The sequence below is a fragment of the Marmota monax genome, unplaced genomic scaffold (genome assembly GCF_021218885.2).
Source record: "Marmota monax isolate L192 unplaced genomic scaffold, Marmota_monax_Labrador192_F-V1.1 WCK01_AAM20220418_F8-fsc00114, whole genome shotgun sequence".
NCBI classification, from domain to species: domain Eukaryota; kingdom Metazoa; phylum Chordata; class Mammalia; order Rodentia; family Sciuridae; genus Marmota; species Marmota monax.
The window spans coordinates 708016-723357 of NW_026694943.1; the positions used below are offsets into that span (position 1 = coordinate 708016).

The 15342-nt window shown below is 32.4% G+C and overlaps 1 protein-coding gene across 6 annotated transcripts in view; it reads left to right on the plus strand.

Moving 5' to 3' along the window:
* Window positions 1-15342, plus strand: part of Stxbp5 (syntaxin binding protein 5) — a 180444-nt gene that overhangs the window by 103103 nt on the left and 61999 nt on the right. For all 6 annotated transcript variants that reach the window (XM_058573613.1, XM_046427358.2, XM_046427360.2 and 3 more), the window contains 8 exons: window positions 380-452; window positions 3297-3444; window positions 3699-3766; window positions 4042-4082; window positions 5100-5320; window positions 5800-5978; window positions 12864-12989; window positions 14735-14886. In XM_058573613.1, the coding sequence (XP_058429596.1) occupies window positions 380-452; window positions 3297-3444; window positions 3699-3766; window positions 4042-4082; window positions 5100-5320; window positions 5800-5978; window positions 12864-12989; window positions 14735-14886 (1008 nt within the window). The remainder of the gene's footprint in view (window positions 1-379; window positions 453-3296; window positions 3445-3698; window positions 3767-4041; window positions 4083-5099; window positions 5321-5799; window positions 5979-12863; window positions 12990-14734; window positions 14887-15342) is intronic.

A 15342-nucleotide genomic window follows, 5' to 3' on the forward strand; every position in this document is an offset into this window, starting at 1 on the left:
AATTTTGGTTTTATTGTCCATCCCTGGAAGTTGCTGTGAGCTTCTTGTTTTATTCATTTTAAAAGGGTGAAAGAATTTTCAAGTGTCTTTGGTGGTGTTGGGATTGAGCCCAGTGCCTGGCACATGCTAGACAAGGGGATTACCATTGGTCTATACTCTCAGCTCACAAAAGTGAAAGAATTTTGAATGGATTATTAAATAGATTTATCTCATCTAAAATATAAAATATAAGCTTTAAATTACATGCAATATCATATAATCAGAATATTAAAAAGTAAGAAACAATATAAAACACAAAAATAAGTAAATGCTTATTATCTAATTTGCTGTCCTCTTGTATATTTAAAACTTTTGTTCATGCATTGTTTTCCTATTCCAGATTTTCAAGAACCGTATGCTGTTGTTGTTCTTCTAGAAAAGGATTTAGTACTTATAGACCTTGCACAAAACGGGTAAGACAATTGTGTGAGCATTTCCATCAGTATGTGGTCAACAAAAGGTTGCTTTTATCGTAGGATTAGCTATTTTATTTCTTCAAAAACTCTACATTTCTCTCTATAACGTTGATCTGTATAAAAGTCCAGACTCACCTTTCTAATTGCCCTGCCAAATTTCTCTATTATATTTAATCTCATAGAATTTTCATTTCTTAATTCCAAAGTTTATTGGATTTCTTACATTTCATATGTTTCACTTCTTCAACCTGAAGTAACACAAAATTAACTTGCCCAAAATTGATTCCATCACAATTTATATATAGATAAATAATCTCTTTTAGTCTCCCTATCTCTGTTTCTCTCTGTTGCAATTGTGGGACATACCATTGTCAGATCCTTTCCAGCCTGTTCTCTTACTATCCTCAACACAGTTGCTTTATTTCTGGGGAAAACTGAGCTCTGTGTTAGATATATATCATACTTCACATCTTCTCTTATGTAACTCCCTGTAATGGACTGCTCCTCCTGTTCCACTGAACTTTCAAAATCAGCCGCCTTTTCTTTTTAAATATATTTCTATCCTCTCCTTACTAGATATATCATATCTGATCTTTAAGTCCCCCATCACAGTTTCTTTTTGACTTATTCTGGCATTTGCTGTGTTCTATTTTTTCATCTTAGATGGTCGTTTGTTTATTTTGGAAGCACATTGTATTATTTACTACTGCCTCTAAAGAAAGTATCATTAAGCATGGTTTTTTATTGAGTTTACTCATTGAATGTTTCAGTGTTTCTCTATCGAGGGTGAATTTGCTCCCCAGGAAATATTTAGCAATGTCTGTGGAGGCACTATTATTAGAAGGTGAGGTGCTACTGGTATATGGTGGGTAGAAGACAGGGATGCTGCAAAACATCCACAATACACAGGATAGTTTCCCACAATAAAGAATTACCTAGTCTAAAATGTGAATAGTATCGAGATTGGGAAGCCCTGAAATAGATGAACAGTATTATTTATCTGATTTTGTAGGAAGTTCTAATTTTACTTCAGCTTATTTCCTGCTACTTATAATAAATAGTAAGGTAACAATCATAAAGTACTTTTTTCTTTTTTGAAATAATAAGACCATTTGAAAACATTTTTTTTCCACATGACATTCCTAGAATAACTTCTTTTAATGTTGTTATAAAACATGGACCTGTGGCTCAGCTGAATAGCCAAGGCAATTTTTTCATATGTGTCACTCAGAATAGCAGGCATGAGTTTATGAAAAAGATAGGAAAAGGAGAAAGTGGAGTGAGTGGGTCCTCTCAGAGAGGAGGATGGCATGCCCTCCTGTCCTCTGGATTTATTGGGGGTTCCAAGGAAATTTCCAGAAAGTCATACCCAGGTTCACCTCTTGACTTTTGACTGGTAGCAAGATGTCATTTCTGCAGGATAACTGGAGCTCACTTTGGCCCATGCTGATCAGTTCTAATCGGATATTATGGTTAAGGGGAATTGAATTATCCTTTTCTCCCAGAGTTCTGGCATTTGGACTGTGAATCACAAAAGTCTCCCACTTCAGGGCAACTTGTGTTCTTTTGATCAGTATTTTGGGGCCTGAGTTCCTCCTGCAGAAAACAGGTTTTTTACTGAGGAATGTAACATATCCTATTGAATTAAGCCAGACAGGGCTGCAGGCAAATTATTTTTATTAAAAAAAAAAGGAAGTGTGTCAGGGTAAACAAGGTGAACCCAATTTATTGAATTATTCCCTTAACCTTATGTCCCCACTGCTTACAACTGCTGTTTCATATCAATATGATTTTCTTTTATTTTCCCTTCTTAGGTAACTTTTTAAAATAATTGAGACTTTGTACAGGTGATCTCTAATGGAATATAGTAAAGTCAAAGAAAATATTATGCAAGTAACCTGTGATGAGACATCTTATTTAGCAAAAGTACCAACTAAATGTATAGAAGAGTCTTGAGCTAAAGAAAGACCTGTGTTGTAAAGAGATGAAAGTTGCTTGACTGCACATTTTTGTTTGTGTTTTGTCTTCTTGCTGGGGGAGGGTTCATTTTGTAGTCTATAAAGGAATTTTCTGAAAATTCCTGTTTTAAAAACTTATTGTCAAGGATAGGCTGACTAGTAGCCTACTATTTACAAATCATTTTTTACATTTTAGATATTTTATCCAACTTCTGTTTTTTCCATATGTTTTTAAGTAACTCAATCTAAGGAATGTCTGTGTATGTTTTTACTTTCATGATTTTTAAAAGCATTTTTTTTTTTTGCTTCTTTGGTAAAATAATTTCATATATAGAAAGCATTTAAGATGGAATTATGTTTTAGTTTGTCACTGAAACAAGATAACATTCTGGATTTAATTTTGGACTAAGGATCACACTGATGGAGAGATTAAGAATTGAAAATTTATATTGGCTTTGCTGATGTAAGGATGAGATATCTGTTATGAAAGCCATATTGCTTAATGATTAAAGGTGCAATTTAAATTCTGCTTCAAATACTAATTGGCATGCCTTTGACACATTACTGTGTCTCAGGTTTTGTTCTTCAGAAAAATGTCTATATCCTAAGTTTGTACAAGAAGGAAATGAGACATATGTATATATAGCACCTAATATAGTGTATTACAAATGGTAATTACAAATAGCTGCAACTGTAACCTTTCTTTATGGTTATTTTTTAGCATCTTCTAACTATACAAAACCTCAACTTTTACATATTTGAATGAATAAAAATCAACTGAATCTCTACTAAAATGTATATTTTTAAAAATTCTCATTGTTGTGTTAATCATACATTAAAATTTATTAAATTAATATATTTTTTCTTTTTCCTGTTGTTAAAGATATCCTATATTTGAAAATCCCTACCCTTTGAGTATACATGAGTCTCCTGTTACATGTTGTGAATACTTTGCTGATTGTCCTGTGGACCTTATTCCTGCACTTTATTCTGTTGGAGCTAGACAGAAACGTCAAGGTTACAGCAAAAAGGTATTTAACATGAGTTTCATTATTTAATGTTCATTTTATATTTTTAAATTAATCACCTTGCAGTATTTGGTAACATTGGTATCCTTTCTGTAGAAGATCATTTTTGGAAGCAAAATATGTTTAGTGTTTTCATATATGCATTGTATAAGAAGATATATATAACATAATACATAGTATATATGTATGCAAACACACATATATGAAGATATGCAGTGTACTTGCAAGTTACTTTACACAGTGATCTTTGTTTGTAGGAATGGCCCATCAATGGAGGTAATTGGGGATTGGGTGCTCAGAGTTACCCAGAAATAATTATTACAGGGTAAGTAAAAATCTGTTTTCACCAGGTAAATCAATAATATCTAAATATAATTAAGACTACATGAATTTTAATTTATTGGGCAGGTAGAGCTTTACTTTATGTTATAACATAATAAAAAAATAAATTCTTAATCCAGAATCTACAAATTTACCCTGATTTTTTACCTTTTACTCACTCTGGTGCCTATATTATTAAAATAAAAACTTATAAATAAGAAGAAAAATATAACTTTTTGTTTTTCTTCATCACATTCTTGACTCATTTGCTTTTCATAGGCATGCTGATGGGTCAGTTAAGTTCTGGGATGCTTCTGCAAGTAAGTATTTTGAATGTTTATTATTGGCTATGTTATACCATCATTGCTTTTGTTCATACTATTTTATAATAATTGCATAATCAACATTTAATTTGAAATTTGTAGGCTATAACTTAAACTTACTGACTTATCAAGTATATGAATTTAGAATTTTTAAGAGTAAACATTTTAGTCATATTAGTAAATCAAGAATAATTCTTGATAGTTTTTTTTTTTCTTCAAAATATCTTCAAACCTTCTCTTACTAAATCAGAAATAGAAAAAATAGTAATATATTCCAAATAAGCAGATAATTTTAAAGCAGGTTTGATGGCTGATCCTAAATTTATAGTATAAAAAAATCTGTGTTGTCTTTGTGAAATATATCTAATGGTGGAAAAGTAGAAAAAAAGAAAAAAATGCCTTTAATGATTAATGTTTGCAAAATATACATGGCAAACATTCATGGGAATCCAGTTAATGCAGAGTTTCTTATATTTCATTATGTATGAGTGCCTGATAATACTGGTACCTTCTCTATAGAAAATATATAGCTATATAAAAAAATCATTTTAGGAAGCAGTATATGTTCTGTGTTATTTTCTTTGTGTTTATACATTTCTCCCAAAATATCTTTGTCACTCATTTTTCTCAGGTTAACTAAATCCCTATGATGGCAGATTAATTGATTGATTGATATATTTAGTTGTAAGTGGACACAATACCTTTAATTTATTTATTTTTATTTGGTGCTAAGGATCAAACCCATTGCCTCCATGTGCTAAGCAGGTGCTCTACCACTAAGCCACAACCCCAGCTGGATTTATTTTTTTTAATGAATACCATGAGTACGCCTTTTTTCATTCAGTGAGCAAATATGTACAGTGTCTAAATGTATGATAGACTACTATAATGTAGAGTGAAAAATGGAAAGTATGAGGTGGCAAGTACAAGCTATTTTCCTTACATAATATGATTAATTAAATGTTATATTTGATTATTTTGTGTTACAATGACTGTGTATTACCTTTTTTCTAGTAACTCTACAAGTATTATATAAACTAAAAACATCTAAAGTATTTGAAAAGTCAAGAAATAAAGATGACAGACCAAATACAGACATTGTAGATGAAGATCCATATGCCATTCAGATCATCTCCTGGTGCCCAGAAAGTAGAATGCTGTGCATAGCTGGAGTTTCAGCTCATGTCATTATTTATAGATTCAGCAAACAGGAAGTGATTACAGAAGTTATTCCGGTAATAGTTTATTAATTATTTTCAGTGTCAGGTGTCCAGTATTTTTAAAGTTGTGAATGATTTAGAAGATTCTGTGCAGGCTTGTAAAGAACCTGTGAAAACACCTCAGTGTTTGCATTGTCATCTCTGTGAAAAATACCATTTTCTTTGTGTATCTTTTAACTGAATACATAAACCCTTAAGTGCATTGTATGTTTCATTTAAGGAAAGCTATTATTAATATGATGTACTCTAATTTGATAATAACAGAGTTGTCATAAATTCTAAAATCATAACATATGTGTTTTTGTGTGTGCTCCCCACATATACACATTTAAAAAAAACTGAATCATAAATCTTTTCCTTTATCTTTGGACATCCTGCTAAACTTCTGCCTTTAAAAATATTCTTTGCATTCAATTTTAGGTGTGGTTGTACAAATTGTAATAAAATGAATATCAGTTATTAAGAGTAGGTAAACTGCCTTTCTTTTACAACAGATGCTTGAAGTTCGGTTGTTATATGAGATAAATGATGTGGAATCTCCAGAAAGTGAGCAGCCACCACCTTTGTCAACACCTGTAGGAGGTTCCAATCCTCAGCCCATTCCTCCACAGTCTCATCCATCTACCAGCAGCAGTTCATCTGATGGACTTCGTGATAATGTACCTTGTTTAAAGTAAGTTATAAAAACAATTGTAGAATTGTTTTGCATGTTCTTTTAATTTAGATAAATTGTAAGCATTAGAACTGCAGTAACATTGTCCTGTGGTAGAGTAAAATGGCAAGAGAATGACTTTTCCTGTGTTTTGCTTCTCCTCCTCCTCCACCTCCTCCTCCCCCTCCTCCTCCCCCTCCTCCTCCTCCTCCTCTTCCTTTTTCTTCTTCTCCCCCTCCTCCCCCTCCTCCTCCTCCTCCTCCTTCTCCTCCTCCACCTTTTCCTTCTTCTCCTCCTCCTCTTCCTTCTTCTCCTCCTCCTCCTTCTCCTCCTACTCCTCCTCCTCCTTCTCCTCCTCCTCCTCTTCCTTCTCCTCCTCCTCCTCCTCCTCCTTCTCCTCCTCCTCCTGCTAATTTTCTCTTCCTTCTTTCTGGTACATAGGCTCAGACTCCTTTTAGCTACAGTTTCGTGTAAGTTTAGCTAGTGTGAGACTTGGAATACACAATTCTACATTTTTCCTTTTTGTTATGTAATCACTACTGATTTAAACTTAAATTTGTATAAGTTCCATTAATGCCCCTTCTTTTAATATTGATGTTTTTCTCCAATTCTTTGCTAAATATAATTTTTATAAGCATATAAAGTTCTACTTGCATTTTGAACATTTTGTGACATATTTCTGTATTTCCTTAGCAGTTTTACTAACTACAGAGCTAATGATTTAACATAACATTTCCATATAAGTGTGCATTATCTACAAAATTAGAATACTAAAATTTGTACTTTATATTTTCTTATGTCTCTGTTTAAGTCTGCTGTCCATCACAATGACAAAATGTGAGATAATCAACTTAAAAGAAGGAAAGATTTATTTTGACTCTTGATTTCAGTCTATAGTTGCTTGGTCCTATAACTTTGGACCTCTGGTGAGGCAGAACATCATGGCAGGAACATAAGATAGAAAAAAGTTGTTCGCCTAATGGTGGCCAGGAAGCAAAAAAAGAGAGAGAGAGGAAAGAGTCTATGGTCCAGATATGCCCTTCAGAGGCACACCTCAACCTTGTTCAGCTAGACCCACACTTCCTAAAGTTTCCCACGTTCTGATAGCACCATAAGCTGAGGAATAAGACTTCAGCATATTTAGGGGGACATTTAAGATCCAAACCACCATAACCTCCAAATGTCTGTAAGCTTGTAGCTACAGGTCCAGGAGCCTGAACACACCAAATCATTTTCCATTCTGCAGAATGAGCACCATCAATGCATTGTTTCTCCATGATGAGATAGGTCAGAGGAAATAGGACTGACAAGACAAGCAGTACTATTAGATCAGTGTTACAAGATCCCTTACCTTGGCATCCTAATAAAAGTTAAAAAACAGTGGGTGAATCTTTATCTTATGTTCTTGTATTTTTCCAGTTTTTTTTAACTGACTTAAACAACAAGGAGAACAGTTAAAGTAGCAACCAAGAGCAATTGTTACAGTCCCTAGCCCACAAACCAAATCTGCAGTATCCAAATCAATGTAAAGATAATAATCAACTTAGTTCTGGAATTAATGGGTTTCTGTTACTGTTCATGGACCTAAAACTGTGGTATGACCATCTTTATTTTTTGAGAGGACATTTAATAGCTGTGATGAAAAGTGTTGCACAAACTATTAACTTTCTGTAATGATTTAGTAGAGTATCAATGTAGGAATGCCTTTAAGCTGGTTATTTCAAGGAAGCCTTGATAGTCACAAAGTATCATTTGCCAATCCATTAATATTTGGGAGGAGAAAAGAGTCTTTTTTTGTTATTTGCATTAACTGTTAACTTTTATATATGGATATACTTTGCCTGTCCTGGGAATGAATATACACACAATTATATAAAAACATTTTTCTTACTCCTAAAAAATTAATGTGACTATAATTTGAATTGGATTCTCCTTTTGAATATGATTATGGACTCTTAGTGCTTTTTTATGGACAGTTTGTTTTAACTTACTGAATTTGGTTAACTCCCTGTGACTTCATCACAGCTGGCTGGAGAGAGCTTCTTTCAAGTTTGTGTCTGAGTCTTCACACCACCTCAGCACTTGTGTGACCATCTGTGATTTCTGTCAAAAATATAGATAATCTAGGCATTTCTCAACATCTTTCTGCGCTCACACATGTGATCATCTTTAGGAAGCCCTGGATCCTTTTTGTAGAGAATAGAATAAAAGAATAAAATATGATTTCTAGAAATGTGTGCAACATTATGTATGACAAGCAGTGTATTATAATGTCCACTCAGTGACAAGAACTAGAAAGAATTTTTTTTAAAAAAGTAAAGCCTTTATAGTTTTCATTGGATGTTTGCATTACTCTGTAATGTAACCAGTGACTTTTTAACTTTGTCCCCAAGTCACTTTTCTAAAATTGATTAACCTGAAATTATTTCTTTATTTTACTTATTTACAAAAATAAGTTCAAAATGAATGTTGAAATTACCAACTGATAAAACTACTACACACATAGTAAAATATAGTATTATGTTTTTCTCTTAGACCTTCAAGCACATTTCTCAAATAATATGTAGTCTAATTACTTAGGTTTTAGTCCTTGTGATAATTTTTTCTTCTATTGTAGTTATTATACATTGTATGTAGTTCAATTATTTAAGTTTGTTTGTATTTTTGAGACTATTAATGTTTTAATTAAGAGTTCTTTTTGGAAGCAGCATTTGATATTAGATAAGAGTATCTTGAGATGAATGGAATGTCAAGCAACCAGTTTAAACTTTAAAAATAGATATAAGACAGTCAAAGTATAATTATTCATAATTCCTTATAGGAGTCTTACAATAATATTATTCTTTCCTAATCTATATTATTTAGCACATTAAAAAATAAAATATTTTCAGGTGGTGACTAAAAATATCACCTTAATTATTAATGAAGTAAATGATTACAGTTAGCACAAGACCCTGGTAAGCTTCCTGACTTCACCTGACCTACATACTGAAGCAGCCTTGTCTTCCCAGTCACTGCAGCCTTACACACACTGCCTTTGTAGAATCAACAGGAAAAAAATGCAGCCCCGGGGCAGACTTGCTCCCAAGTGGACAAGGTGCAAGGGTGAAAAAGTGGGCCTCATTAATTTTTTTTCTTATTTTACAGATTCATAATGCATTCCACCTCGCCAAGGGTAGAGTTAAAGACTGGGTAGAGAGGAATCTAGGAGTCCCACTGACACTCAAGAAAAAAATGCTAGCAGATGTAGAGAAGCATTGCTACTGATTTGACTCCATGTGTGTTTGTATCTAAGCTTTCTACATCTGATTTTTTTTGATAGTTAAATGAGTAAAAATTCTTATTGATTTAATATATGATGTTATTTATTTATATATCAAGCCATCAATTTTAATTATAATACTTAATATTCTAATAACCTGAATTTTTAAAACAGCAATTTAAATACATCAAAATGAAGCACATCATAAAGTAATGACTGTGCTTATACAGTTAGGTTATTTAAGTCCCTTATTTTGAATTTTCACTAGAACTTCAGAGTAACAATGTATGGGAACATCATAATCATTTGGACTGCATAACTCTATGTATTTTTTTAAAAATTATTTCCCAGTCTGGATAATAATTCAGGTATTCATTAACTTTATATCGTTTTAATCTGAAGTCCTAGAGGCATTCTGGATTCTCCTTTTGAATATGATTATGGACTCTTAGTGCTTTTTTATGGGCAGTTTGTTTTAACTTACTGAATTTGGTTAACTTCCTCTGACTTCGTCACAGCTGGCTGGAGGGAGCTTCTTTCAAGTTTGTGTCTGAGTCTTCACAACACCACCTCAGCACTTGTTTGTTATATTTCCAGAAGTTAGAAATATAACAAAAATTGTTGTTAAAATATTGCCAGGTACAGTGGCACATATCTGTAATCCCACCAGCTCCGGAGGCTAAGGCAAGAGGATCTCGAGTTCAAAGCCAACCTCAGCAACAGCAATGTACTAAGAAACTTAGTGAGACCCTATCTCTAAATAAAATACAAAATTGGGCTAGGGATGTGACTCAGTGGTTGAGTGCCCCTAAGTTCAATCCCAGTACCCTCTCATAAATAAATAAATATATATATATATATATATATATATATATATATATATATAAAATATAATACTGAGGTCTTATATAAAATGCCTTTACATAATTGGTATTTTTTAGGAAACATTTTTATTAGTATATTCTTAATCATACTGAATAATGGTTTTTGTTACATTGTTTTCATAAATGCAAATAACATTCTTTGATCATATTTACCTCTCATTGCCGTCTCCTCCCTCTGATCACCTTTCTGGTTATACTAGCTTCCCTGATACATTGATGTTATCTATTTTTTCCTTTAGATTCCAAATATGAGGGGAAGAATAAAAAAAAAAATTGCCTCTAGTCTGGCTTATTTCAGTTAGCATTGTAATCTCCAGTTCCATCCATTTTCCTGCAAATGACATAGTTTTGTTCTTCAACATTTTAAAAGTCATTATTTGTTACTTTTGCCAATAACATTTAGTTTGTATTTAGGTATTTTATGTTTTCATTTAGGTATTTTATGTGTCATTTTACAATGAGCATTTTGAAACTGTGAGATCTCAACACCATTTTAACATTTTAAATATATTTGTACAAATAATAGAGGATTTTTTAATAAAGGTTCAACAGCTTGTCTTTTACAAGTAAACAAATATACTAATAATGTTAAAATTATAACTCGCCTGTGCACCATCGTAGACATCAAATATAACAATCAATTTTCTATTTTAAAAATATATTATGACGTTTCTAATAAGGGGGAGGATTTTGCATCAGTTTTGAATTCTTTTTTTTTTTTTAAGAACTTTTTGTTTCTCTTAACTAAAATGAAAATTCTGTGAGTTATGTGTCCTCATCACTTAAAAGTCTTAAATGTGCCTTTACATGCATTTCAAAAATTAATCCTAGAAGGCCTGTTTCTGCTCATGAGAACCTAATCTGAGGTGTGCAGTTTATCTGCTGGAATGGAAGCACTTTTCAAGTTTATCTTCTATTCCTAGTTCATTTAAGGAAAAACCAGCCCACTCCAACTCTGTGTCTGTGGCTATATCAAAGCTGTCTCTGAGTAGAGAGGAAATGCCTCAGTTATTACTTCTCACTTGAGAGCAACAGCTGTAGCTAATCAGTGGCTATTTCTCTGAAAAGAATTAGAAATTCCATATAAACCAGAGTATAGTTCTTACTGCATTGCTAGCAAACCTTGCACAACAAAAAAGTGACTGTAGCTCAGTTCATCTTAGAGTACCATCAACAATTCACATTTTCCCTGAAGTCTGGACAGCCTATCTTAGCTAATAAACGTCATCAGAAGATGAGGTTTCAAAGTATGTTTTTCAATTCCACCTGAAGTTTGCTGATACAGGTATGACAGGTGTTGTGTCAAAATATTTAGTCCTCAAAAAGTCTCATGTTCTTAACAACCTTTTCTTCACATGCTTATCACAAAAGTTTAACCAACATAAGTTTAACATGAACTTATTATTGGTGAGATTTGGGAATACATTTAGTGGCCTGCTGAATGTTTCACTTGTAAGGTTCCTACCTTCGCCTCAAACTTAAAAACTCCATAGTACCCTAAAACTACCTTTTCATCTTGATATCTGTATTTATTTATTTTTGATCATAGAATCATTGACTTCTTTTCCTCTTTTGCCCTTCCTCTAATCAGTCTTCAGTTCATTCATGTGTTCAGTAAATATTAAATACTTCTTTTGTACCAGAGTATTAAAAATAGCTGCAAGTTTTCTGTTTTCCTGAAACTTAAAAACCTTGTTCTTATTTAAAAGTATATTTCAGCTATCTTTTTTAGAATTGTTTCACATCAGAAAAATCAGTTTCCTAATTAGTATCTCTGTTCCACTCCACCGTGCATATGTCTAACAGTTTAATCTTCCTGAAATATTTTATAAGCTAACATTGGCTTTTAACTCTTTAGTAATGAAAATACTTTATGTAATTTGACCTTCCACAAAATGCTTTTATAAGCACTCAGTTTCTTTAGACCATGATTATGTAGTACTCTTCGCACTTTCTAGATGAGAAGCAGCTGATAAGTTTAAGAGCCAGGACTCAAAACTTTTCAACAACATCAAACCTTTACCACTTACGACCCTCTGAAGTCTAACCCTTATCTCTCTTACAGTACTGTTTTCTAAATTACTGCACACATCTACCAGTGTGACCAAATTTACACTTATTAATCTTTAAATATGAGTTTTGTCGTTCTTTATCTTGTAGGCATATGCTTTGCAAGAATAATATTAGCACTAATCAGCAAAATCTGTGCAATCAGAAAGTACTATCACCTCACAGTCAAAGAATTTGGGGGTTTTTTTGTAGTAAAAATATTCACACAAATAAATAGATGACATTTGCTTTTAACTTGTTCTTATATGTTTTTGCCAGTTTTCATTTAGGGAAAACATTTAAGTTTTAGGTCGGCCTTTTGAATTTATAGTTTTTCCCTATTAACTTCTGCATTGCCGCTTCTCCTCATCCATGTCCCCACCCTTCCTTGAAACTCTTCTCTCCCTCCCTCTCTTTCCTGCCTCCCCCTCCTTTTCTCTCTTTCGCCTTGATCCCTGCCATCCTCCCTAACTTTATGTGTGGAGTTTACATATAATTTCTAATTTTTGTTATTTATGTACATGTTTAGTCTCTCCAACTGGATTAAATGCTTCTATAGGACAGGAGTCTCATTTTTACATTTAAAAATTAGTATAGTTTCATATGTAGTTGTTTTTGTATGACTATTTATATATGGCTTTAGAATTATGTAGGGTAGTAAGTTAATTGAAAATGTGCTTAAAAGATAATATGTTTTCCCTTTTTTTCCAGAGTTAAAAACTCACCACTTAAACAGTCACCAGGTTATCAGACAGAACTAGTTATTCAGTTGGTATGGGTGGGTGGAGAACCACCACAACAAATAACCAGCCTGGCAGTCAATTCTTCCTATGGACTGTAAGTATAAGATATGCTTTTCTCAGTCTTTCCATAGTACTCCATACACCATTTTATTTTTAAAAATAGAAAGGGCTATCTTTGTTTTATTGTCACTTAAAATGTTGTTATATAACTTTAATTTCAAACTAAGCTTAATGTTTATTTGGAGCATAATTTTGTTCTGGATAATTTACCCTGGGTATATATACACTGCTTCCTATATAAAGTAAATATCTCATGGACCAATGAATTATTTGAGATATAGCTTTAAGGTCAATAAATCATCTCCTTTATATGCTCCTAAAAATAATAATTTTATGAACTGACAAAATTGTGTTATAAACTGATTTTATAAATATTAACCATAGCTATGTCATTTGCTCTTTCTACTTCCAAAATTAAGTTTCATAAATTCAAAAGGCATTGGAATAGCTTAATAAATTGTTCATCTATACTACACATGTGTTTGTTTTATTTACCAATTCATGCTTTCAAGTATTAATTAGTGTGAATTATTATATGTAATTTTTATTACAATATGCTAGGTTTATAAAGCATATGTTATTTTTCATTTGTTTCAAAACACTGTAGTATAAGAAACTTGTAACTAACTATTCAGTCCCAAAACTGTTTATCACATGCAGGTTACTGTCTTTTTCCTATGTGTATCCCTAGGGTCTTATTCATCTTTTTTGATCTTAGTAGCTACCACCATCTTTTCTATTTCTTATAATTGTACATTCAACTAAATTAGCTATAGTCTGAGTTAGTATTCTGTGGTATCTTGTATTTGTTGCCATAAATGTAAGAGCACAAACCTCCTTCTTTTAAATCTTTATTGCCCACAACCAAAGAGTGAACAAACAAGGAATAAAAAAAGAATAGCAAGTTTCAAAGGAAGTTGCAAATTGATTGATTACACATCTCCCTGCACTAATAGTTATGTTTTGTTTGGCACTTTCTGTGTATTTTTAAATTTTGAATTAGTTGCCAAGCCTGTATAATTTGTAAATCCATATTTAAAACTTCAACTGAGAAGTCTAATTATCTGGCCACTGTGTACACTCACGCACAACATTAGTCAATTGACTCAAGTTGGAGTTTTTTTTTCTTTAGGTGCATCATATAGTCTTCAGTCACCATGGATTTACCCATCCTCTTATGCTACTTATGTAACTATGACAGCTTTCAACTTCTGACTTAAGATATCTTAAAAAAAATAATGATCCTTTATACATAGTTGATTGGTTTGTAGTTATTGACATAATTGAGAAAGCATTTTGAACACCCTGAGAGGGAGTCTTCTAAGACTTAATGCTATTTGTTTTTTATTCTTGACTACAGAGAATTACCAAAACTTTTTACCCACTGTGAAGTCCCCTGCTTTCCTAGGAGAAGGAGATGTCTCCTCTAAGGGCTTCAGAATACTCTCAAGGCAAAAAAAAAAAAAATAGGTGTTAACATTGCCTCATATGGGAAGTTTGTATCTCTGAATAAATTTCAACTCTTGTGCCAGATATTTTTCATAAATGATGTTGATAATTGATCTAATGATATTGGATGATGAATGTCTACAGAAGATATGAACAATTTCAAGAGAAGGCACATGTAACCTGTATTTCTATACCCACAGCTTTCTTTTGTTTCAAAGAAGAATTTTCTGAAAGACCCATTATTCTTCCTTCTTCAGCCTTATAGACCACAGTACGTTTTATTGTAAGTAATTTTTTGTGCTAAAATGTTTACTCTTTTTCTATTTCCAGGGTGGTTTTTGGCAACTGTAATGGCATTGCTATGATTGACTACCTCCAGAAAGCAGTACTGCTCAATCTGGGCACCATAGAATTATATGGCTCTAATGATCCTTATCGGAGAGAACCTCGATCTCCTCGTAAATCTCGACAACCTTCAGGAGGTAAAAGAAAAAAAGAAAAAAGTCCTAGCTTTAGGATTTGTGTAAATGTTGGCTTACTTTTGTAAATAGAACCACTTCTCTGAGGTATGTAGTTTATCTGATTTAGATTATCTGTATAAAAAGACATCAGTGCTACTTTTGTTTTGTATTGTCATTAGGTTTTGCTTTTGCTTTTAATGTGCTAGGATTTTATTTATTTATTTATTTTATTTAATGTTGCAAAAGAATTACCGACTTCTTCCACTAGATTATAATAACAGAAATATTTGTCTCATTATTGTAGGAAAAAAATTAATTTTGAAATTTTGTCCCTTTTGTTGTTTGGTCTCTGTTTGAGTAGTAATTTATTGTTTTACTTATTTAATTGAAAGGAATCCTTTTCATGTGAAAAAAAAAAAATAGATGGATTCAAAAGTGATTTGAATTCTAAAAAACAGAAAATTCTCAAATAATCTT